General features: G+C 46.7%; 1 protein-coding gene across 4 annotated transcripts in view; it reads right to left on the reverse strand.

The window, feature by feature from the left end:
- hydin (HYDIN axonemal central pair apparatus protein) overlaps positions 1–26,144 on the reverse strand; it is a 1,146,554-nt gene that overhangs the window by 561,594 nt on the left and 558,816 nt on the right. For 2 of the 4 annotated variants that reach the window (XM_059992474.1, XM_059992478.1), the window contains one exon: positions 1,987–2,115. The exons of 1 other annotated variant lie outside the window; for it this stretch is intronic. In XM_059992474.1, coding sequence (XP_059848457.1) covers positions 1,987–2,115 — 129 coding nt within the window. The remainder of the gene's footprint in view (positions 1–1,986; positions 2,116–26,144) is intronic. One more of the 4 variants, XM_059992476.1, reaches the window with a different exon arrangement.

The raw sequence follows: 26,144 nt of genomic DNA on the forward strand, positions 1-26,144 counted from the left end.
TTTTGGTCTCCAGGGTTAAGGAAGAATATCTCCTGGCTGTAGAGGAAGTGCAGAGTAGATTCACAAGGTTAATTCCTGGGATGTCCGGACTGTCTTATGCAGAGAGGTTAGAGAGACTGGGCTTGTACACGCTGGAATTAAGGAGATTGAGAGGGGATCTGATTGCAACATACAAGATTATTAAGGGATTGGACAAGATAGAGGCAGGAAATATGTTCCAGATGCTGGGAGAGTCCAGTACCAGAGGGCAAGGTTTGAGAATAAGGAGTAGGTCATTTAGGACAGAGTTAAGGAAAAACTTCTTCTCCCAGAGAGTTGTGGGGGTCTGGAATACACTGCCTCGGAAGGCAGTGGAGGCCAATTCTCTGGATGCTTTCAAGAAGGAGCTAGATAGGTATCTTATGGATAGGGGAATCAAGGGATATGGGGACAAGGCAGGAACCGGGTATTGATAGTAGATGATCAGCCATGATCTCAGAATGGTGGTGCAGGCTCAAAGGGCCGAATGGTCTACTTCTGCACCTATTGTCTATTGTCTATTTCAAAGAAGGCTGGACAAAGGCTTAGAGCTCTGTGGAAAGTAGCATCCAAACTAAACAAAGAGGGCAGAGCCACGGTTTACAAACCCCAGGTACAAAGTATCATGAAGTATGCCTGCTTATCATGGATGAATGCCTCACAGACTGTCCTCAGCCAGCTTGATTCCATTCACAGACAGGCTCTCAGGATTATAGGTGTAGATGAAGCCACAGCTCGTGAGAAGCTAGCCATCAGTAGCTTACACACAGATGACAGGTTGCTGCAGCTACTGTGCGATACAGCCACAGCCCTCAGACCTTCATTCAATGCTGCCTTCATCTCATGAGAGACAGCGCACCACACCATCAAGTTCATCTATGCCGACTCATGCTGTTTCTATGCCTGATGCGAGAAGCTACACACTGGACAGAAGCTTCCTTCACTGTGCTATCAGAATTTGGAACAGCCTTCCAGATGCTGTGGTTGGAACATCTGCGACGATGGGGTCCAAGCGTTCAGGAGTCGAGTGAACAAACACCTATCATGTCTGGGAGGGAAGTCACAAGCTTCTTCATAAACTATCATGAAGGGGACCGGACGGCAATGCTTGGTTATGGGCAGGTAGGGTTAGTACCTGACTTTCAAGAGCACTTGTGAGATCAAGAGCTCCTGTCACCCTGTAACCTTTATCCTTCAATCTCTCTGAATTATGGAGGACAGCATGTGTATAAATGTCTCTCTCCATCAGGATCATCATGACTCCAGTGTTTCTACTATTTTTTAAGTTTCTTTATTGTACGTATGATTTTTTTTGTGTTCTATCGCTGAGCAGCAGCGACCCATCTGATTGGCCTATCGGAGTTCTCTTTGGGAACTAGTTGATCAGCATTTCTGATCTGGCTATTGTTCACGATTGCACTTAATAGTAAATAAAATAAATAAATACTGGCATTGAAGGGAGTGCAGAGAAGGTTCACCAGGTTAATTCCAGAGATGGGGGTTAGCCTATGAGGAGAAATTAGGTCGCTTGGGATTGTACTCGCCAGAATTCAGAAGAATGAAAGGATATCTTATAGAACAATATAAAATATAAAAGTATAGGCAGGAAAGTTGTTTCTACTGGTAAGTGAAACTATAGCTGGGGGCATAACCTCAAGATTTGGAGGAATAGATTTTGGACAGAGATGAGGAGAAACCACTTTTCCCAGAGCAGAATGAATCTGTGCGATTTTCTGCCCAGGGAAGCTACCTTATTAAATACATTCAAGACAGTGCTAGGCAGATTTTTGTATAGTAAAGGAATTAAGAGTTATTGGGAAATGGCAGATAGGTGACTCCATGGCTAGATTGCCTTCTGCGGCTCCTATTTCTTATGCTCTTATGTACTTATTATATGTACAGGTTATTCCATATGAAGCAACTCTAAGCTAGCCTAATTTCTGCTCAGAATCATTTATATTTTCTAACCTGTCATCATCCTCAGTAAGCAAGGCAGATTCCTGAATGGAAGCTTCATCTGTGAGTTTTGTTCGATTGTTGCTTTCATTTGTTTTCAGCTGCTCTGTTTCTGTACCTCTTCTGCAGACAGGTGAACTGCTAGGAACAAGCAGGTAGGTATTGAGGCAATATAAATGCCACATGGAATTACTGTAAACAGTTAAAATCTATTCCATTAGACAACCAGTCTATCACCCAGTGCTAGGGATTAAGTATGATTAAACTGAAGCCATTTTCAAGCCAAAACTGCACATTCACCCTCCCCACCAAAAACAATCTCAGCTTCTAATGAATCTCCAAACAAAATGCAATCATCTTAATTTTCAAACACAGGTCTATCGTTTAGTCCCTGCTCTTAAGTTATATCCAAAACAAATCTACCTGAACATTACTAAGTAAATTTGCAGATGAATTCTGTGCATGTATTTTGGCTCCCTTGTCAGACCCAAACCTATCACCTTTACTTCTCCTTTTTTATTAAACCCTCCCTGGAATTCTCTCTTTATATTACCTTTTCACTTCCCAATGTTACGTATTCAGTGTTCCTAAATTCCTAGACTGCACTTCAGAATTCCTTACCATCCTCAGCCTCTGCTACCATCCCAAGCTTGTAACCCTTATTAAGATCCCTTAGAAAAAATTGAAGCATTTGTTAAGGTGGATTCTGGTTAATTGAGACAACTGCTAATTTGGGACAACTCTTAAAGAATAAAAACAATTGGAGAAAATAACCAGGATTCTTTTTATTTATTTGGGATACTATGCTGCTGAATAGAGTTGTCTGTTGTTGAACATTTTCTAATGAACATCAATCATATGCAGTCGTTAGCCACGGCACTGTGTTTAGAGCGAACAATTTTTAAATAGAATATTTATGTTCAAAAAGCAGAGATTTTTGTTACTGATAGCTGATCAGTAATAAACAGGAAGACAATTCAGAACCGTTTTGCTCACTGCAATTTCAAGCATTCAGGCTTGGAGGTGCTAGAAATGTTGGGAGTGAAAATGAGACAATTTCACTACGTCAACAAGTTAGGAACTGTGAAGAATTTGAAGGTATCAACAACCATCTTGAATATTACCATTAAAATGAAAAATCAGAGGATGCAATCATCAAAAGCACAGACTGAAGGTAAAAACACAAAATGCTGGCAGAATTCAGCAGGCCAGACAGCATCTATGGGAGGAGGTAGAGATGAAGTTTCGGGCTGAAACCCTTCATCAAGAGGTAGTCTATCTGCACTAGGTGTCTGTGCTAATTTTATTCATTTACAGTCAACAGAAGAACACATCAGCATACACTGAATGAATTCCTCCGTCAATAACTATTAGGAACTAATACAGTTTTATAGTACTGTAGTAGTTCTGCTAGCATCTTAATTCATTTTGTATTTTATTTAAATACATAATTTGTTACTCAATAAAGCAGTAGTTTGTCTTTTTTATACCTTTTTAACTATTTCCATGAAACTTTGTTTAATTGGGGCAGCCGCTTAGTTCTTACTAATTCCTACTAGTTCTGAAGTGTTCCAGATCTACTGTCATTACCCATTCCTGAGGATCAGCAACCTGAACTGTCCAGACTTATTTCCCCAACCAGCAGTATTCTCTGTGGCCTCCTTCCTACACGGATCTCCACTCCTAGTGCTGATTCTGCTTGGGGATCTGCTTTCACCATGCCTCAAGAAATCTCTGCTCTGTTTTCATCTTCTGGAATTCAATAAAATGTGTTACAATTTTCTAAAACATAAAATGCCACACCGTTTTATTTGCAAAAACCTACACTGGTGACCTGATGCTTTAGGACAATTCCAGATCTATTGAAAACGTTGGCCAACACAGTCCCTTTGAGCAAAGTGCGGTTGCTTGGTTTGTAAAAGCTAAAGCCCAATTCGCAATATGAGAAATCACCGCTGACGACACCAAATTTTTTCATGTGGTGGCATAGCTCAGTAATGCCATCGCTGTGAGAGTGATGAATCTGCTAGAACAGCCACCTGAGCACAATAAATGCCGATTGCTGAAAACTCACATTTTACAGACGTTTGGGCTATTGGAATCTGACCGACTTGGCTCTGCTTGCTCAGCCTCACCAGATGCCAAGCTGTCAGAGATAATGGACCACATGCTGTCTCTCCTTGTTTTATTTTTAAAGAGCTCTTCAAACAGCAAAATCCCTGATCAAGTTTGCATAGCCCTCGGTAATGCACCACGAAGGACAACAGGGAGCTTGCTAAAATGGCTGATAGTTTACACTCAGCCAGGCAGAGATGCATAATTCGTCCTAATTTCCCTTCCTCAATAAGCCCGGTCAGCAAGGCCTCCAACATAAGCATGCAAAACAGACTACTAACTAGTGCAGCAAAACACATTAGCCCGAGCCGGTTTCTTACACTATGTTCACTTTGGTACGACGTTAGGAAGTGACGATCACCTTGCAGCTTTGACAATGCCAGCGCATTGGGACATCAGAGGTCTGTGAACACCACGGGTTCCAGCTGCCAGGGTTGTTCATTATGGACACCCTTTCAAGATGACGCTTCTTATGTAACACAGGTACTCAGGTGAAGGGTGCCGCTGTGATCACCTATTGATGAGAAGGCGAAGAGCCTGGCGGATCTAACTCTCAAATCTCAAGACACTGGGGATAAGGATCCTCAAGGATTGAATAACGGGCAGATGGCTACTCTCTGTTTCAGGTGAGTTGAACTTTTGTGACAGGCAGTTGCCTTTGTATTCTTGGAGCTGGGTCGGTAGGTGTTGAAGTTGAACTGCTTGAAGAGGGCCCAGTGAGCCTGACAGGGGTTGAGTTGGTGGATCTATTGAATGGATATAAGGTTCAGATGGTCATTCCAGATCAAGAAAGGCTTGTTGTTTCCCATCATCCAATGTCTCCGTTCATCCAGGGCCCATTTAAAAGAGAGTAGCTCCCTGTCTCCTACTTCATAATGGCTCTGTGCAGAGTTGAATTTGTGTGAGAAGTCACAAACATGTATCTTCTAATCTGGTGCTCGCTGGGAGAGAATGGCCCAGCGCCCACGTTTACCACAAAAGCTCCAGAGGGGTTTGGATGGCTAGGTTATCCTTGACGTAGATGAGAAAAGCTATGATTTAACTGTGGTTCCTGATGAAGTAGTGGTAGAAGTTGGAGAAGAACTGTAGCTGTTTGAGGGAGTGTGGTCAGGGCCATTCAACGACCGCGCACACTTTCTCCTCATCAATGCCTTGGGGTGAAAGCAAATAACACAGGAAGAAAATGACTGGGGTGTGGAAATGGCATTTCTCTAACTTGCAGTACAGCTGGTTTTCAAGGAGATGCTGAAGGACTGAACGGATGTGGTCTTGGGAGTCCTTGGAGAAGATGCATAGAACATTCAGGTGGATGAACACATATCTGTGTAGCAAGAGTTGGAGGATCTCATTGAAGAAGATTTGGAAAACAGCTGGACTGTTGGAATCACAAAATATTCGTAGTGACCAGTAGGTATTATGAACATCGTTTAATTATCATGCCCCTGGCGGATGCTGATTGGCTTGTATGCGCTCCACAAATCCAGTCTGAGACTCACAGAGCGCTTTGAATGTGCTATAAATCAAAGGAAGAGGGTAGCCATTCTTAATTGTGATTTTGTTGATTCCATGGTAGTTGATAAGGGGACAGAGGTCCCATCTTTCTTTTTGATAAAGAAAGCTGGGAAGTGGGATGGTTGAATGAAGCCATGCTGTAGCACTTTGACAATGGCCTGGGTCTCCAAATGAGACAGGGAGAACAGAAGACCTTGAGGAGTAATAGTGCCTGGGAGGAGGAGGAGGTCTATAGTGCAGTAGTGTGGTTTGTGAAGTGGCAGTGTGCTAGCTTCCATTTGTACCAGGTGCACCAAGCTGCAGCTCTTAAGAGAACACATTAAGGAACTGGAGTGACTGCTCGATGACCTTCAACTCATAGGGGAGAATGAGGAGGTGATAGATGGGAGCTACAGAGAGGTGATTGCAGGAGATAGATAACTGGGTGACTGTCAGGAGAAGGAAGGATATGCACAGCCAGTGCGGTGTACGCCAGTAACTGTTCCCCTCAATAATTATAAAACTTTAGTTATGCTGAGGAGGACAATCTACCAGGGGAAGAGACATTAACCGAGTCTCTGGCATTAAGACTGTCCTGTGCCTCAGCAGAACAGTGAGGTGATGAGGACTGCAGTGTTCCATAGTCAGAGTAAAAGAGATGAGATTCTGTGGGTATGAAAGACACCTAGATGGTTTGTTTCCTCCCAAGTGTCTCAGATCGGGTCCATGTCATTCTCAAGGGCAAAGGTGAGCAACCAGAAGTCCTGGCGCACACTGGCACTAATGACATAGGTGGACGAGATGAGGAAGTCCTGAAGAGAGATTTTATGGAACAAGGTAGAAAGCTGAAAAACAGGATATCCAGGGGAGTGATCTCTGGATTGCTGCCTGCGCCAAGTACCAGTGACGTAAGAATACAATGATTTGGCAGGTGAATGCATGACTGAGGAACTAGTGCAGGAGGGTGGGGTTCAGATTTATGAATCATTAGGATCTCTACAGCGGAAGGCACGACCTGTTCAAAAGGGTTGGGTTACATCTAAAACCAAGAGGGTCCAATATACTTGCAGGCAGGTTTACTACAGTTGATCAAGTTAATTTGGCAGGGGAACAGGAACCAGAGTGATAGTGCTGAGGATGGGATACTTGGTTTGCAACCAAAGGCAATGAGTAGAGAAGAAGTCATCTCTCTGACACAGTGGTGTGAAGAAAATAACTCCTCCCTCAATGTTGCAAAAACAAAGAAGCTGGTTGTGGATTACAGGAGGAATGAAGCTGGGTTAACCCCTGTTGACATCAATGGTTATGGGGTTGAGAGAGTGAAAAGGTTTAAGTTCCTCAGCATCCACATCACTGAGGATCTCACGTGGTCTGTACACACCAGCTGTGTGGTGAAAAAGGCACAACAGTGCCTCTTTCACTTCAGATGGTGAGGAAGTTTGGTATGGGCCCCCAAATCCTTAGAACCTTCTACAGGGACACAATTGAGAGCATCTTGATTGGCTGCATTATTGCCTGGTATGGGAACTGTACCTCCCTTTACAGCAGAGAGTGGAGCGGACAGCCCAGTGCATCTGTAGTTGTGAACCTCCCATGATTCAGGATATTTACAGAGACAGATGTGTAAAAAGGGCCCACATGATCACTGGGGACCCAAGTCACCCCAACCACAATCTATTCCAGCTGCTACCATCCGGGAAATGGTACCGCAGTATAAAAGCCAGGACCAACAGGCTTCAGGACAGCTTCTTCCAGCAGACCATCAGAATGATTAACTCATGCTGGCTTGAGTGTACTCCATATTACATTGACTGTTCTGTTTATTATAAATTATTATAAGTTACTGTGATTGCAGATTGCACATTTAGATGGAGATGTAACGTAAAGATTTTTAGTCATGTATGTGAAGGATGTAAGAAGTAAAGTCAACATAAAGGACACTGCAGATGCTGTGGTCAAATCAAGACGTACAAAAAAGCTGATGAACTCAGCAGGTCGAAAAGGTGAACCCTTCCTCTCCCCCCCATCCTACTTTTACTTTGTCTCCTCTTCCAGCTGCCTATCACCTCTCTCATGATTCTGCCTTCTTCTACTACCCATAGTGCTTTCCCCTTATATTCCTTCTTCACCTCTCCGGCCTATCCCCTCCTTGCTTCCCCTCTCCCACCCCTTGATCTTTCCTCTGATTGGTTTTTCACCTGGCACCTACCAGCCTTCTCCTTCCCACCCTCCTCCCACCTTCTTTATCGGGCCCCTGCCCCATCCCTCTTCAGTCCTGACGAAGGGTCTCGGCCCGAAACGTTGACTGCTCCTTTTAACGGATGCTGCCCGACCTGCTCAGTTCATCCAGCTTGTTTGTACGTCAAGAAGTAAAGCCAGTCCAGTTCAAGACTGAACAATGTTAGTGAGTGAATGGAGCAGGTTCCTGTGGCAATCAGCCAGACAGAGCAGAACGTTTGGAATTAGCTGAAGTGAATTCAGTTTTGAACCTTGTACAGCAAAGTGCACTGAGTTAGTATTTTGGACGAAAGAGCACACGAAAGGGCAAAAGATTAGTCACAAGCACATGAAATATGAATCTTGAAGAAGTATCTTGTCAACCAACATACACAAAAAAACTGGAGGAACTCAACAGGCCAGGCAGCATCTATGGAAAAAAAGAATAGTCAACATTTCAAGTCAAGCCAAGTCAAATCACTTTTCGACCATAACTGCTGGTACAGTACATACTAAAAATGAGACAACGTTTTTTCAGGACCATGGTGTTACATGACACAGTACAAAAACTAGACTGAATTACTTAAAAAAACCCCCAAAAAAACAACTACGCTAGAATACAGACCTACCCAGGACTGCATAAAGTGCACAAAACAGTGCAGGCAATACAATAAATAATAAATAGGACAATTGGGGAGTAAGGTGTCAGTCCAGGCTCTGGGTATTGAGGAGTCTGATAGCTTGGGGGAAGAAACTGTTACATAGTCTGGTCGTGAGAGCCCGAATGCTTCGGAGCCTTTTCCCAGATGGCAGGAGGGAGAAGAGTTTGTATGAGGGGTGCGTGGGGTCCTTCATAAAGCTGTTTGCTTTGCGGATGCAGCGTGTAGTGTAAATGTCCATAATGGCAAGAAGAGAGACCCCGATGATCTTCTCAGCTGACCTCACTATCCGCTGCAGGGTCTTGCGATCCGAGATGGTGCAATTTCCAAACCAGGCAGTGATGCAGCTGCTCAGGATGCTCTCAATGCAGCCCCTGTAGAATATGATGAGGAGGGGGGGTGGGAGATGGACTTCCCTCAGCCTTCGCAGAAAGTAGCGACACTGCTGGGCTTTCTTTGCTATGGAGCTGGTGTTGAGGAACCAGGTGAGATTCTCCGCCAGGTGAACACCAAGAAATTTGGTGAACACCGAGGAGCCGTCGATGTTCAGCGGGAGTGGTCGCTCTGTGCCCTCCTGAAGTCAACAACCATCTCTTTTGTTTTGTTCACATTCAGAGACAGGTTGTTGGCTCTGCACCAGTCCGTTAGCCACTGCACCTCCTCTCTGTAAGCTGACTTGTCATTCTTGCTGATGAGACCTACCACGGTCATGTCATCGGCGAACTTGATGATGTGGTTCGAGCTGTGTGTTGCAGCACAGTTGTGAGTCAGGTCCTGCCAAAGGGTTTCGGCCCGAAAAGTCGACTATACTTTTTTCCATTGATGCTCTCTAGTCTGCTGAGTTCCTCCAGCACTTTGTGTGTGTTGCTCAGATTTTCTCTTGTTTGTGAATAAGTTTCTATTCACAGTTTTGAATATATACTTATTCAATTGTGGGGTTATGGGATTAGAATATCATTAGCAATGCCTGTAATTGCTGTCCATTCAGAACTGCAATAGGTAAGGAGGTGATGAGTTTCTCTTTAGACTGGTATAGTCCTTTAGGTGAGTGGATTCCCACAATCAGTAGGAAACTCCAAACTATAGATCTAATAGTCATGAAGGATGATGTTGGTGATGTTCCCAAGCTTGGGCTGCCCTTGTGCTTTGTGGAATAAGTTTTGTGAAAGCAGCTTTGGACTGTTGCTTGGTTACTTGATGGAAATGCACTTCAAATTTATTCACTTGCTCCTGAAAGAGTGATTTTGCTATGTTTGGATCTAGTTTGACTCAATCCTACATGCTGCGAAGTCCAACTAATTTTACAGATGTTTAGAATGGTATACAAGTCATCTGACAGAGTAATTACTCTGACCCGCAGTTACATACCGGTTACACCTGAATGACAATACAACACTCCACCACTTCTTGACTCTGATAAGTATTTAAATTCAATCACTGAGTAAATTCAATTCCATTCTTTTTTAAAGATAAGTGAAATCTTACCCTGGATTATAAATCTAGGCTTCTAAATTCAATGTTTCAAGCAACCTAGTATAGCCTCCCCACATATTTGGCACTATGGTTGTTACTACTGGTCAGAAATAACTGGGCTAAGTGTTATGATATGGACGCAACCGTGACAACTTCCGGGTTTAGACACTCTGACTCTCCAGAATATGAATAGCTGGCATGGCCCCCTTAAAGATTCAGATCAGCCCCACTAATTGGTGGTGATGTTTTGGTGCCAGGATTTTAATATTTAAAGAGCACCTGAACTAAGGTTTGGTGTTCGATTGTCAGCTCTACTTTGATTTTCATCTAGTGTCTAGTTTGAAAGCTTGCTTTCATTTCAGTCTCATATCATGTTTCAGCTCTAGCCTTGGATACTCCAGCACTCTAACCTCCCTCGCCTACATCTCTTGTCACAGTACAATTCAGCCTAACGTGGACTCAGCAGGGTACCGGAGCCTCTCATCAGCTGTAGAAAGCAACAGTGAGAAAACTTCAAGGCAGAGCCAGGAGATTCACGACCTTCAGGTCGCCAAGCACCAACTGTTGTTAGGAGGAAGCTAGAATCACTCTGTGGAGTAAGTCCATCTTCTGACCCCACAGAAATTCAGCGTTGACCAGGGCTCTTGCCACATCTTCCTCAATCAGTGTTCATTGTTCCCATGTTCCCATGGAGTGCGGAAAGGAGGCCTTCATCATCTCTTTCCTGACCAGCAGAGACTTGGCCTGGGCCAACGTGCATTGGGAATAGAGGTCAGAGATCTGTTCTGATTCAGAAGAATTCAATAAATGCCATCATCCCATTGGAGGTAACAGAGCATCAGACCGTCTGATGAAGATGTATTAGGATAGTCGGTCAACAGCCAATAATGCTAGCAAGGTTCGGACTTTGGCCGAAAAGTGTGGCTGGCATGAGAAGGCCCTGACCACTCTGTACCACTATGGACTCTAAGGTAAATTAAAGAATGCCCTTGACTTGGAAGAACCGGCAGAGGACTTAGAGGCTTGATTGTTTGAAAGTGTGACTATCTCAGGTGGTTGAAGAGGGCTAGCCTACGCCTGGTCTCAATGCATCACAGATCCAATTCCTCAGATATTAACCAGCCCATCTCCTGCACAAGATCCTGTTGAGCCAATGCAAATCGGCTGCACAAGACTCTCCACTGAAGAGAGATTCCAGCGTTGGAGTCAAGGTTGCTGCTATTACTGTGGGGAAGCAGGTTACCTATAAGACGAAGCTGCTGCCATCAGGAGAACTACTAAGACCGTCCAGTGTCAGGAGGACTGTGACATTAGAAGCCAGTACTCCCAATCCTACTGATTCTGGTGTCACGCTGAAGGTGGAGATCTCCCGTGGAAGGAACCAGCGAGAGGTGAAGGCCTTTGTGGACTCTGGAGCAGCTGGTAATTTCCTGAACCTGGGGACTGCCCACTGGCTCAAAATACCTCTCAGGAGTTGAGGAAGCCCATGCTAACAACTGCTCTAGATGGTTGTCCTCTTGGGTCCAGGCAGATCCTACTGCAGATATCAGTTTTGTGAATGAGAATGGGGAACATGCAGAGGACATTTGTTTCCATATAATTGATTCTCCTTACATACCCTTAATCCTTGGGCACCCTTGGTTGTCCGAGCATAGCTCTTCCATGAACTAGAAGGAAGGAAAAGATGTTGCAAGAGGGAATGTTTTCGGTTTGGAGTTCCAATCCCCAGACTTTCCTGAGGCCAGCAGCCGATGTGGACGTAGACTTTTGCTTGTGGTAACTTGGGGCCCTTGGGAGACCTGGTCCGGCCTCCAAGGGCAGACAAGCCAGCTCCAGTTAGTAGGACAGTGCAAGTCCCAACACCATCTAGTCGGAGGTGTGCTGGAACTGGAGAGAGAGGGTCTCTAGTTCAGGGGCAAGCCAAAAGGCCTGCCAATGAGATGCCCAAGCAATCTGGAGCCCTAGCAGCAAAGTCTATGGGGATCAGTCACCAGGTTCCATCTAAGGGAAAAGCTCCTAAACGTTGATCCTTGGAGTCTAGTCCTAGGAGTGCAAAGATAATTTATAGCACCTCCCTGCCATCATCTGAGGATACAAATGAAGATTTGGTCTCTCTTTCAACAAAAGACTCCAGTGAACTCTGAGATCTGCGGAATCACTCACATTACCTAAAGAGCCTCAGCTGTCATTTTTGGAGGGTTTAGTTGCAACACCCAAGCTGGTCAAGATCTCTTCCATCTACAAGGATTAGAAAGGGGTCTTCACCAAGAGGAAGGCCTTGATTCTTGCACCTCACCAACCCTCTGACAGTGCATTAGGTCTACTGCCAGATACTTGTCCTTGATGGTTGATAATAGGAGCTCTCAAGCCTGGAGAGAATGACTATGGAGTACAAAAAGGAGGCTCTTATCATGGGATTCATTCAACTCTCCACATCATCATCCAGTGCAGGCTTCTTCTTTGTACAGAAAAAGGACAGGAGCTTGTGGCCATGCATTGATTATAGAGGGCTGAATCAAACAATGGCCACTTATGAACACTGCCTTCAAGATTCTCTAAGGGGCAAGACTAGCGGAGTGTGTGAAATCTGGTCCGCATAAAGGAGGGTAACAAGTGGATGACTGCATTCAACATACCGACAGGGCACTATGAGTATCCGGTCATGTCCCTCAGCCTTGCAAAAGTGCCAGCAATTCTCCAGGCCTTTATAAATGACAGCTTCGGGATGCTCTCCATAAGTATGCCTTCGTCCACTGAGATGGCATCCTAATTTTCCCAAAGTCCATGGAGGAGCACGTCATTCATGTCAGAGATATCTTAAAGAGGCTTCTAGATCACAGATGTAATGTCAAGCTGGATAAATCCAAATTTCACATAACCATCATTTCATTTTGGGGTTATATCATTTCTATTGACAGTCTCAAAATGGACCTAGTAAGACACAGTCTCTGACTGGCCACAACTATCCAACGTGAAACAAGTTCAACCATCGCTGGGATTTGCCAACTTTGACAGAAAGTTCATCAGGAGCTTCAGCTCAGTAGCAGCTGCACTGACATCACTAACGAAGAGATCCACAGGCTCGTTTGCTTGGATTGTTGCAGAACTCAAACACCAGTTCACGACAGCCACCGTTTTGGTTTCACCTAACACGGACCTTCCCTCATTGTGGAGGTGGACACCTTGGAAGTCGGAGAGCATGCAGTGTTGTCTCAACACATGCCTTCAGACAATAAACTATATCCGTGTGCTTTCTTCTACAGGTGGTTATCCTTGGCAGAGGTGAACTATGACATCAGAAATAGAGAGCTGTTTGCAGGCAAGTTGGCACTGGAGGAATGGCATCACAGGCTTGAGGGCCCTAAGAACCCTTTTATTGTATGGACAGACCACAAAAACCTGGTTTATATTCAATAAGCCAAAAGACTGAATTCCAGGCAGGCCAGGTGGTCTCTTTTCTTTAACCAGTTCAATTTTGCTTTGACCTATCGACTGGGATCAAAGAATCAAAAATCAGATGCCTTGTTTTGTCAGTGAGACAAACCCAAAAGAGAGAATCAACACATACAAACAAGCTGGATTAACTCAGCAGGTCGGGCAGCATATAAGCTAAGGTGATAGCACCAATTTGTTGGAGAATTGACACACTTGTTTACAAGGCCAGGTGTGAGGAGATATTCCCAAGGCCGGTCTGTTCATCCCAAATTTTGTCAAGTTTAAGTTTCTTCAAAGGGGGTACACATTTAGAATGACCACTTGCCCAGGTGTTGTCAGGACCTTCTAGTTCAATAAGAGAAGATACTGGTGGCCTGGAATGGCTCAAGAGGTCTGACAATATGTGTGGGCATGCAAGGAGTCTGTCTGGAATAAGAAGCCCCACACCCAACATCAAGGGCTCCTTCATCCTCTACCTGTTCCGGACAGAGCACAGGCACAGATCTGCATGGATTTTTTCATAGGCTTACGTCATCATGGTAATTGTAGATTGCTTTTCAAAAGCCTGCAAATTCATTGTGTTGGACAAACTACCATCAGTGGCAAAGACTGCTGAGATCACCTGCGTCGTCTTCAGGACCCATGGATTTCTGGTAGACGGTGTATCGGTTTGGGGTCCACAATCCGCTTCATGTTTTTGGAGGATGTTCTCTACACTGATCAGGGTGACAGCATGTCTTTCCTCTTGGTTTTGTCCCACAGTCCTATGGCCAGACACAGTGGGTTAAGCAGGACATGGAACGAACCCTGAGATGCCTGGTCACTGACAAACAAGACGAATAGTGTGCCCATTTGATGTGGGCAGAAGTCACCTACAAAACTTTACAGTATTTTGTACATGGAGTGTCCCCATTTGAATGCCACTTTGGCATGTTCCACCACTCTTCTCTGAGCAGCAGGCTGTGGCTGGGGTTCATACGGCCAAAGATCTAGTCCAACACTGCAAGGAAAAATGGACTAGGGCAAAGGAGGTTATGTTGACCTCTGTCCATAAGGCTGAAATGAAAGCTAACTACAGCAGAAGACAGGGACCAGTTCTGCAGCCTGGTCTGGCTGTCTACTCAGGAATAGGCTCTCCAGGTGGAGTCTAAGAAGTTGGCACCCAAGTTTATTGGACCCTCAAGGTTCTCAAGAAAGTAAACCCGGTGGCTTTCATATTGCAGATCTCCAAGATCCTCAATATCAATCCCACTATCCACATTTCCAAACTAAAACCTGTAGGCACCAGTATTTTAGCCCCACTACCATCAGCCATGCCACCACCCAGATACGGTGATGGGAAGCAGGTCCTCACCATAAAAAGAATTCTGGATTCACAAACTATTCAGGGTATTCGACAGTTTCCATGGACAGAGAAGGATTGGACCTGAGGAATAGTGCTGGGTTCCTGAAAGGGACATCCTGGATCCAGCTCACATTCATGACTACCATCATCATCTCTCCGAGCAGCTAGGCCCATCAGCGGTCGGCCACAGGGGAGCGGGTCCTGTTATGCTCTGTACCTGATTGCGCCAGTTTCCGGAGTTCAGACGCTCGAACTCTCTGCAATATGGATAGCTGGCACAGCCCCTTTAAAGAGTCAGGCACATCCCACTAATTGGCAGCCATTGTTTGGCACCAGGATTTTAATATTTAAAGAACACCTGACAGAGATTCAGTGCTCAATCATCAGCTCTACTTTAATTCTTGTGCAGCATCTAGTTAGAAACCCTATGTTCATCTCTATCTTGTAATGTGTCACTATTCTAGTCTAGGGCACTTGGACTCCAACCATCCTCAGTTAGGTCTCTCGACACACTAAGGAATAAGTGGAATCCCTTAACATTTAGAATCAGCCATGGTAAAGCCATTGAATGTAAAGGCAAATACTTAGACCCATTCTGTAGGAACTGGTCATTACCTGACATGAGTTTGTCATGTCATGTTTTAGCCAACATTAATATTTTCTAGGTCTTGGTAGAAAATGTATTTCATTTTGTGAGGAGCTATAGAGCAGAAATAGGATGGAATCATGGAAAAAATCCTTTAGCATATCCTCCTGGATCACCAGGTTCAACATTGCAGAACAGGATGAGAAGATAATAATTTAGCTATGACTGAATAGACCAACATGCAGCTAGGCAAATGCAGTCTCACCCAAATGAACAACAGTAGAAGGCAATGAATGACTATACTAAAAGCAAACAACATATAGAGAGGCTTTGAGGAAAAAGAAGCAGAATAAAAGGGTGTAAAGGTAGTAAGGTATAAGGGCTAAAGTGTGCATACTTCAATGCAAGAAGCATCAGGAACTATGGTGATGAACTGAGAGCTTGGATAAGTACATGGAATTATGATGTAGTGGGTTCTCAATATTCCTGGATTTCAGTGCTTTAAAAGGGAATGGGGAGGGGGGAGGGGAGGAGGGGTGGCATTACTGGTCAGGGATACTATTACAGTTGCAGAAAGGGTGAGTAATGTAGCAGGATCCTCTTTTGAGTCAGTATGGATGGAAGTCAGGAACAGGAAGGCAGTAGTCACTTTACTGGGGGTACTCAGTAGGCCCCCTGGTAGCAGCAGAGATACCGAGGAGCAGATTAGGAGGCAGATTTTGGAAAGGTGCAAAAATAACAGGGTTGTTATCATGGGTGACTTTAACTTCCCTAATATTGATTGGCACTTGATTAGTTCCAATGGTTTAGACGGGGCAGAGTTTGTTAAGTGTGTCCAGGATGGATTCCTGTCACAGTATGTTGACAGGCCGACTAGGGGGAATGCCATACTAGATCTAGTATCAGGTAACGAACCGGGTCAGGTCACAGATCTGTCAGTGGGTGAGCATCTGGGGGACAGTGATCACCGCTTCCTGGCCTTTAGCATTATCATGGAAAAGGATAGAACCAGAGAGGACAGGAAAATTTTTAATTGGGGAAGGACAAATTATGAGGCTATAAGGCTAGAACTTGTAGGTGTGAATTAGGATGATGTTTTTGCAGGGAAATGTACTATGGACTTGTGGTCAATGTTTAAGGATCTCTTGCAGGATGTTAGGGATAAATTTGTCCCGGTGAGGAAGATAAAGAATGGTAGGGTGATGGAACCATGGGTGACAAGTGAAGTGGAAAATCTAGTCAGGTGGAAGAAGGCAGCAGACATGAGGTTTAGGAAGCAAGGATCAGATGGGTCTATTGAGGAATATAGGGTAGCAAGAAAGGAGCTTAAGAAGGGGCTGAGAAGAGCAAGAAGGGGGCATGAGAAGGCCTTGGTGAGCAGGGTAAAGGAAAACCCCAAGGCATTCTTCAATTACGAGAAGAACAAAAGGAAGACAGGAGTGAAGGTAGGACCGATTAGAGATAAAGGTGGGAAGATGTGCCTGGAGGCTGTGGAAGTGAGAGAGGTCCTCAATGAATACTTCTCTTCAGTATTCACCAAAGAGAGGGAACTTGATGACGGTAAGGACAATATGAGTGAGGCTGATGTTCTGGAGCATGTTGATATTAAAGGAGAGGAGGTGTTGGAGTTGTTAAAATACATTAGGATGGATAAGTCCCCAGGGTCTGACTGAATATTCCCCAGTCTGCTCCACGAGGCGAGGGAAGAGATTGCTGAGCCTCTGGCTAGGATCTTTCTGTCCTCGTTGTCCACGGGAATGGTACCGGAGGATTGGAGGGAGGCGAATGCTGTCCCCTTGTTCAAAAAAGGTAGTAGGGATAGTCCAGGTAATTATAGACCAGTGAGCCTTACGTCTGTTGGAAAAGATTCTTAGAGATAGGATCTATGGGCATTTAGAGAATCATGGTCTGATCAGGGACAGTCAGCATTGCTTTGTGAAGGGCAGATCATGCCTAACAAGCCTGATAGAGTTCTTTGAGGAGGTGACCAGGCATATAGATGAGGGTAGTGCAGTGGATGTGATCTACATGGATTTTAGTAAGGCATTTGACAAGGTTCCACATGGTAGGCTTATTCAGAAAGTCAGAAGGTATGGGATCCGTGGAAGTTTGCCCAGGTGGATTCAGAATTGGCTTGCCTGCAGAAGGCAGAGGGTCGTGGTGGAGGGAGTACATTCAGATTGGAAGGTTATGACTAGTGGTGTCCCACAAGGATCTGTTCTGGGACCTCTACTTTTTGTGATTTTTATTAACGACCTAGATGTGGGGGTAAAAGGGTGGGTTAGCAAGTTTGCAGATGACACAAAGGTTGGTGATGTTGTAGATAGTGTAGAGGATTGTTGAAGATTGCAGAGAGACATTGATAGGATGATAGTGGGCTGAGAAGTGGCAGATGGAGTTCAACCCAGAAAAGTGTGAGGTGGTACACTTTGGAAGGACAGACTCCAAGGCAGAGTTCAAAATAAATGGCAGGATACTTGGTAGTGTGGAGGAGCAAAGCGATCTGGGGGTACATGTCCACAGATCCCTGAAAGTTGCCTCACAGGTAGATAGGGTAGTTAAGAAAGCTTATGGGGTGTTAGCTTTCATAAGTCAAGGGACAGAGTTTAAGAGACGCAATGTAACGATGCAGCTCTATAAAACTCTAGTTAGGCCACACTTGGAGTACTGTGTCCAGTTCTGGTCGCCTCACTATAGGAAGGATGTGGAAGCATTGGAAAGGGTACAGAGGAGATTTACCAGGATGCTGCCTGGTTTAGAGAGTATGGATTATGATCAGAGATTAAGGGAGCTAGGGCTTTATTCTTTGGAGAGAAGGAGGATAAGAGGAGACATGATAGAGGTGTACAAGATATTAAGAGGAATAGACAGAGTGGACAGCCAGCGCCTCTTCCCCAGGGCACCACTGCTCAGTACAAGAGGACATGGCTTTAAGGTAAGGGGAGGGAAGTTCAAGGGGGATATTAGAGGAAGGTTTTTCACTCAGAGAGTGGTTAGTGCGTGGAATGCACTGCTTGAGTCAGTGGTGGAGGCAGATACACTAGTGAAGTTTAAGAGACTACTAGACAGGTATATGGAGGAATTTAAGCTGGGGGGTTATATGGGAGGCAGGGTTTGAGGGTCGGCACAACATTGTGGGCCGAAGGGCCTGTAATGTGCTGTACTATTCTATGTTCTATGTTCAAATACATTAAAGGCTGCAGACAACTGAAGATGGTTGGAAAAAAACAGATTGTCTTTATCACTATCACAGGTATGTTGGTAGTCATTTTGGTACACTGGCAAAGATGGAAGCTTAAGGAAAAAGTGGCATAAGATGCCAATAATTTTTCCAGGTAATGACAAATACAAGGATTTAGAGAGGTGCATTTGGAAATATCGTATTAGTGTAGCTGGTACAGTTTGCAACTGAGGTGACTCAGGTCCCCAATGATCCTTCGGGCCTTTCTTACACACCTGTCACTGTAAATGTCCTGAATAGAGTGATATTCACATCCACAGATGCACTGGGCTGTCCGCACCACTCTCTGCAGGGTTGTGCGATTAAGGGAGGCATCTCTCCCACACCTGGCAGAGATGCAGCCAGTCAAGATGCTCTCAATTGTGTCCTGCAAAAAGTCTTGAGGATTTGGGAACTCATGCTGAACTTCTTCAACCATTTGAGGTGAAGGAGGTGCTGTTGTACCTTTTCCATCGCATAGCCAGTATGTACAGACCACGTGTACTTAATCCTCTCAACCCCAGATCCATTGATGTCAATAGGGGTTAGCCTGTCTCAGTTCTTCCTGCAGTCCACAACCAGCTCCTTTGTTTTTGCAACATTGAGGGAGAGGTTGTTTTCTTGACACCACTGGGTCAGGGTGATGACTTATGTATAGGCTCCCTCATATTATTTGAGAGGCCAATCAATATTGTATCATCAGCAAATTTAATTAGCAGATTGGAGCTATGGGTCACGACACAGTCATGGATGTACAGGGAGTAAAGGGGGGGACTTAGGACACAGGCCTGAGGGGCTCCTGTGTTGAGGGTCAGAGGTGAGGGAGCCCACTCTTACCACTTGCTGGTGATCTGACAGGAAGTCCAGGACCCAGCTGCACAAGGCAAGGTGAAGGCCAAAATCTCTGAGCTCCTTGTCAAGCCTGGGGGGAATTATGGTGTTGAATGCTGTACTGCATTCAAAAAGAGCATTCTTACATAAGCATGCCTCTTGTCCAGCTGTGTAAGGACAGTGTGTAGAGCTGTGGCTATTGTGTCATCTGTCAATCGGTTGTGTCAGTAGGCAAATTGTAGGGAGTCCAGCGTGGATGGTAGCAAGCTGCAGATGCAGATTTTCTAATTAGACTGACTAAACCTTTGTTAATTACCTTCTTTAGAATAGAAGTGGAAGAACAGTTGATTTCAGAGACAGTAAAGAGTAAGTGTTAGCAGAGATTATGAAGTCAATGTGTTAAGGTCCGCTGGACCTGTGTGAATATCATGTATAAAACATAATCCATGAGGGATATAAAGAGATACTGTGTGGCTTGACTGGGTAACCTTGGCTTGATTGTAAGCAAAGGGCAAGCTTGACAGGTGAATGGCATCTGTTATTTTTTGCTTTTACATCTTAAATAAGATGTGTATCCTTATATTAGTTTGGGCCTCCTCAACTGGAAGCTTTTTAAATAATGCAAGTAATATATTAATTTATCCTTTCATGAATAAAATCTGTATATAAGTGTAGCTGCCAGTGATTTATGGAAAATGAACTTTTTACCATACAAGAAAGACTTCAATTTTAAAACAACATTTCTCTTTGCATTCAATCATTCTGTCAAGAGTTTGTTTTTTTGTGTTAGTTTATGAAATGCTTTCAGAATGCACAAATTTAAATGCTGCAGATCCTGTCAGGCCAGTGTCATTAGAGTCTACACACAACTACAGACAGTAAGTATATCGGGACAATAACTCAAGGATGTTAATAAAACATGTCATAAATTCCTGACTGAAATAAAGGATGATCAGAATATACTTAAAGAAAGCAGCAGATAACAATCTGATTATGAGATAACCACCACCTCATGGATACAATGGAAAATGGAAACTGAATGCAACTGTGGGTATTTGGGAGAATTTTAAGGAAAAGAAGTATAAGTTACTAACACTAGTAATAGAGTCTGAACATTGGCCACACTCAGATATATTCTATCTGTAAGACAGAAGTCACTCAGCAACATTACTCAAGTACATCTTTTCAAAAATCCAGGTTGCATCGATGTGGAGGATGTGCTCTTGGGAACTGTCTTTCACAACAGCCTGGACCTGCTTTTTATGCTTCCTTACTAAACCATCTGTCCACAAAGCAGTGTATGTTCTATTTCTTAGGGATCAAGACACTTCTGCATCTGAAGTTATGCAGCTGTTGTTTGTACTTGGTGTAGGAGCAGGAACCACGTGGTCCAATACCAGCCTTTTCTGTGCACAGCATGAAAGCCACCAGTTCAAGGTTGTGTGGTCTTTCACAAGGACCCACAACTGGCTCTATCGGACACTGGTTAAACACATATCATTACTATTACAAAGAGGAACAGAAATATGCCACCTTATCCTGTTCTACCATTCAGCAAGGTCATGGCTGGTCATATATCATAGCTCCATTTGTTTGATTTGTCCACTACTATCCAGATATTTATTATTTTCTTACTTTCAATTAACTCATACAGTAAAAAGAATTCCAAAAGATGCATCAGCTTTCATCTAAAGAAATTGCTCCTCATCCCAGCCCAACATGGCTTACCCTCACTATGACACTATCACTGTTGAACGCTTAACGATGAGATGGCGTACAGAGAGGAGGTAGAGTGGCTTATAGAATGGAGAAAGCACAACAACATGAGTCTCAACACGGACAAAACTAAAGAGGTGATTGTGGACTTTAGGAAGATGTAGGCTGGCCATTCCTCACAGCACACAAACAGCTCCTCCGAGTAGAGAGTTAGGAGCACCAAGTTTCTAGGAGAGCACTTAACAGACAATCTCACCAAGTCCCTAAACATCACCGTGGTAGTCAAGAAAGCACAGCAGCATTTCCACTTCCCTAGGAGGGTGAGGTGAGTGAGGTTACCCTGCTCACCCAACCCCAATCTGAACAATTTTAACAGAACCTTAATTGAGAGTCTCCTGACCATCTAGTACAGGAATGGCAAAGTATCTGTCCACAAGAGCCTCAATGACTGCTGAGAGGACAAATGGGGTCCTTCTTCCACACACCTGAGGTATTCATTAGGAGAACTGAATACATAGGGCCCTTAGCATTGTCAAAGATACCTCTTATCTGTCCCACAATCCCTACCATCAGGCAGGAGGTACCATAGCATTAGGACAGGAACTGTCAGGATGGAAAACAGCTTCTTACCCTGACCAAGACGACTGAACTCCCTGCCACCTCCCAAGTTTCATAACATATCAATCAACAGTAGCATTGTACAGTTTAACTTGTGTCATAAATACACCTTATACTAATTGCCAACTTCTGGAGTATATTTTATTATTTGCTAATTTATTTGCGATAATATTACTTTGTGTCATCTAACTGTGTTGTGCACCTTGGTCTGGAGGAATGTCATTTCCTTTGGCAGTATATGGTTGAATGCAAATAAACCTGACTTTAACTTGAACTTGAATCTACAGTGAGCCAAGGGAAACACTCTCTCTGCATCCATTGTCTTGTAAAAATGGTGTATTGTCGCGGTGTGCTACACACAGCGCTAAAATTACCACACGGAGTCGGTAACTGCAGTCGAAGGAAAAAACTTTATTCGAAATCTTCAGCCTCACTTTTAAGCCTCCCTCAACCTGCTCCCCGTGGCGCAGAGGCTCCAAAGCTCTGTGCTCGCAAACCCCCGTAGGCTATCTAATTGTGAGCCAGTTCGGATGTGCCAGGAAATGGGTCGCCACATAACCCCCCCCCAGAACCGGCAATACACCCCCCAATGTCCACAGTCTGGACCAGAACCTGCTTGGGAGGTCGGCCTCTGCGCCGAGGTGCCGGAAACTCGGCCGGTAGTGCCAGGTCCACATGGGCCGGTTTGAGGCGGTCCACCGTGAAAACCTCCTCTTTCCCCCCAGCACGAACATGGACCTGTTGTTCCGGAGTACCATAAACGGCCCCGTATGGCCGCTGCAGCGGTGGCCGATGCCCGCCCCTTCGTACAAACACAAACTTACAGTTCTGCAGGTCTTTGGGTACGCAGGTCGGGTTCTGCCCGTACTGTGAAGTGGGTATGGGGGCCAGGTTACCGAGCTTCTCACGTAGTCTGCCCAGGACTGCTGCGGGATCTTCCTCTTGCCCCCATGGGGCTGGTAGGAACTCCCCGGGGACGGCCAGGGGTGCGCCGTATACCAACTCGGCCGACGAGGCGTGCAGGTCGTCCTTGGGCGCTGTGCGGATGCCGAGTATGACCCAGGGAAGCTCGTCCGCCCAGTTGGCTCCTCGCAGGCGGGCCATGAGGGCCGACTTCAGGTGACGGTGGAAACGCTCCACTAGCCCGTTCGACTGTGGGTGGTAGGCAGTTGTGTGGTGCAGCTGAGTCCCCAAAAGGCTGGCCATAGCTGACCACAGGCTGGAGGAGAACTGGGCGCCTCTGTCGGAGGTAATGTGGGCTGGTACACCAAAGCGAGATATCCAGGTGGTGATCAGGGCTCGGGCGCAAGATTCAGAGGTGGTGTCGGTGAGCGGGACCGCCTCTGGCCATCTTGTGAACCGGTCCACAATAGTCAGGAGGTGCCGCGCTCTGCGCGACACTGGCGGGGGGCCCACGATATCCACATGAATGTGGTCGAAACGCCGGTGGGCGGGATGGAACTGCTGCGGTGGGGCTTTGGTGTGCCGCTGCACCTTGGCCATCTGGCAGTGCATGCACGTTTTGGCCCATTCACTGACCTGTTTGCGGAGTCCGTGCCAAACGAACCTGCTGGAAACCATCCGGACAGTTGCCTGGATGGAGGGATGCGCCAAGTTATGAATGGAGTCGAAAACACGGCGCCGCCAGGCTGTCGGGACGACGGGACGGGGCTGGCCGGTGGCGAAGTCACAGAGTAGGGTCCTCTCACTCGGGCCCACGGGGAGGTCCTGGAGCTGCAAACCAGAGACTGCGGTTCTGTAACTCGGAATCTCCTCATCCGCCTGCTGCGCCTCTGCCAGTGCCTCAAAGTCTACCCCTTGGGAAAGGGTGTGAACGGTATGGCGAGAGAGCGCATCCGCCACAACATTGTCCTTACCCGAAACGTGCCGGACATCTGTCGTGTATTCAGAGATGTAGGACAGGTGGCGTTGCTGGCGGGACGACCAGGGGTCGGACGCTTTCGTAAATGCAAAGGCAAGCGGATTGTGGTCAGTGAACGCGGTGAAGGGCCGACCTTCTAGGAAGTACCTGAAATGCCGGATTGCCAGGTAGAGCGCCAACAGTTCCTGGTCAAAAGCACTGTACTTGAGCTTGGGTGGCCGCAGGTGTTTGCTGAAAAACGCCAGGGGTTGCCAGCGACCTGCGATGAGTTGCTCCAGTACCCCACCGACTGCCGTGTTAGATGCGTCCACTGTGAGGGCGGTAGGGGCGTCCATTCTGGGGTGTATTAGCATTGCGGCGTTCGCCAAAGCTTCCTTTGTTTGAACGAAAGCGGCGGCGGACTCCTCGTCCCAGGTAATGTCCTTGCCCTTACCCGACATCAGGGCGAACAGGGAGCGCATGATCCGGGCAGCTGAAGGGAGGAAGCGGTGGTAGAAATTGACCATACCTACGAATTCCTGAAGGCCTTTGATCGTGGTGGGTCGGGGGAAGTGGCGGACCGCACTACCTTAGCGGGCAGAGGGGTTGCCCCGTCTTTAGTAATTCTGTGGGCCAGGAAGTCAATGGTATCAAGTCCGAACTGGCATTTGGCGGGGTTGATTGTAAGACCGTACTCACTCAGTCGGGCGCAAAGTTGACGGAGGTGGGACAGATGCTCCTGACGACTGCCGCTGGCTATGAGGATGTCATCCAAATAGATGAACGCGAAGTCCAGGTCCCGTCCCACCGCGTCCATTAACCGCTGGAACGTCTGTGTGGCATTCTTCAGGCCGAACGGCATGCGGAGGAACTCAAAAAGGCCAAACGGGGTGATGAGAGCCGTTTTGGGGACGTCGTCAGGATGCATCGGGATTTGATGGTACCCTCAGACGAGGTCTACCTTGGAGAAGATCCGTGCGCCGTGCAGGTTTGCTGCAAAGTCCTGAATGTGCGGCACAGGGTAGCGGTCCGGTGTGGTAGCCTCGTTCAGCCTGCGGTAGTCACCGCATGGTCTCCAGCCCCCTGTCGCTTTGGGCACCATGTGCAGGGGGGAGGCCCATGGGCTGTCGGACCGCCGGATGATCTCCAATTCCTCCATCCTCTGGAACTCCTCCTTCGCCAGTCGGAGCTTGTCCGGGGGAAGCCGCCGAGCGTGGGCGTGGAGGGGTGGTCCCTGGGTCGGGATGTGGTGCTGTACGCCGTGTTGGGGCATGGCTGCTGTGAACTCCGGTGCCAGAACCGATGGGAAATCCGCCAGGACCCTGGTGAAGTCGTTGTCGGACAGCGTGATGGAGCCGAGGTGAGGGGCCGGCAACTGGGCTGCACCCAGGAAGAACGTCTGAAAGGTCTCAGCGTGTACCAGTCTCTTCCTGGGCAGGTCGACCAGTAGGCTGTGAGCCCGCAAAAAATCCGCATCCAGAAGCGGTTGGGCTACGGCGGCCAGTGTGAAGTCCCACGTGAACTGGCTGGAGCCGAACTGTAGCTGCACCTGACGGGTGCCATAGGTCCTTACTGTGCTGCCGTTCACGGCCCACGGGGTGGACCCGGTACCCTGCTGCGGGTGTCGTAACTCGTCGGAGGTAAAACGCTTATCTCAGCCCCAGTATCGACCAAAAACCGGCGTCCCAACCTTCTATCCCACACATACAGGAGGCTATCCCGATGGCCAGCCGCCGTAGCCATCAGCAGTGGCTGGCCCTGGCGTTTCCCGGGAACTTGCAGGGCGGGTGACAACGGCAGGCTTCTGCGCCCCACCACTGGTGGTAGAAGCACCAGTGTTCCTTGGGCCGGGGGTTGGTGGGCTCTGCGGCCGGGCCTGGACTGGTTTGCTGCTGGGAGCGTGGCTGGGAGATCCGTGCGATGGACGCCCTGCTCACCTTTTTGGCGTTCCACAGCAAGTCCGCCCGGGCTGCCACCTTCCGGGGGTCACTGAAATCTGCGTCGGACAGCAGCAGGCGTATGTCTTCGGGCAGCTGCTCCAGGAATGCCTGCTCAAACATGAGGCAGGGTGTGTGTCTGTCGGCTAGAGACAACATCTCATTCATTAAAGCCGATGGAGGTCTGTCTCCCAAGCCATCCAGGTGCAGTAAATGGGCAGCCCGCTCGCGCCGTGAGAGTCCGAAAGTCCTGAGGTGCAGGGCTTTGAATTCCGTGTACTTGCCATCTGCCGGGGGCAACTGTACGATCTCCGCGACCTGGGCCGCTGTGTCCTGGTCGAGGGAGCTCACCACGTAGTAGTAGCGGGTGGCTTCTGAGGTGATCTGCCGAACGTGGAATTGGGCTTCGGCTTGCTGGAACCATAGGTTTGGTCGCTGTGTCCAGAAACCTGGCAGTTTCAACGAAACCGCATGAACAGAGGCGGCGTCGGTCATTTCTGGTCCAAAAATCGTTTGGACCTTTGGGGTCACCAATTGTAGCGGTGTGCTACACGCAGCGCTAAAATTACGACACGGAGTCGATAACTGCAGTCGAAGGAAAAAACTTTATTCGAAATCTTCAGCCTCGGGGGTGGAGTTTCAAGATGGCGACGTAAACATCTGCCT

This window comes from Hypanus sabinus, chromosome 17, assembly GCF_030144855.1.
Source record: "Hypanus sabinus isolate sHypSab1 chromosome 17, sHypSab1.hap1, whole genome shotgun sequence".
Lineage (NCBI taxonomy): Eukaryota > Metazoa > Chordata > Chondrichthyes > Myliobatiformes > Dasyatidae > Hypanus > Hypanus sabinus.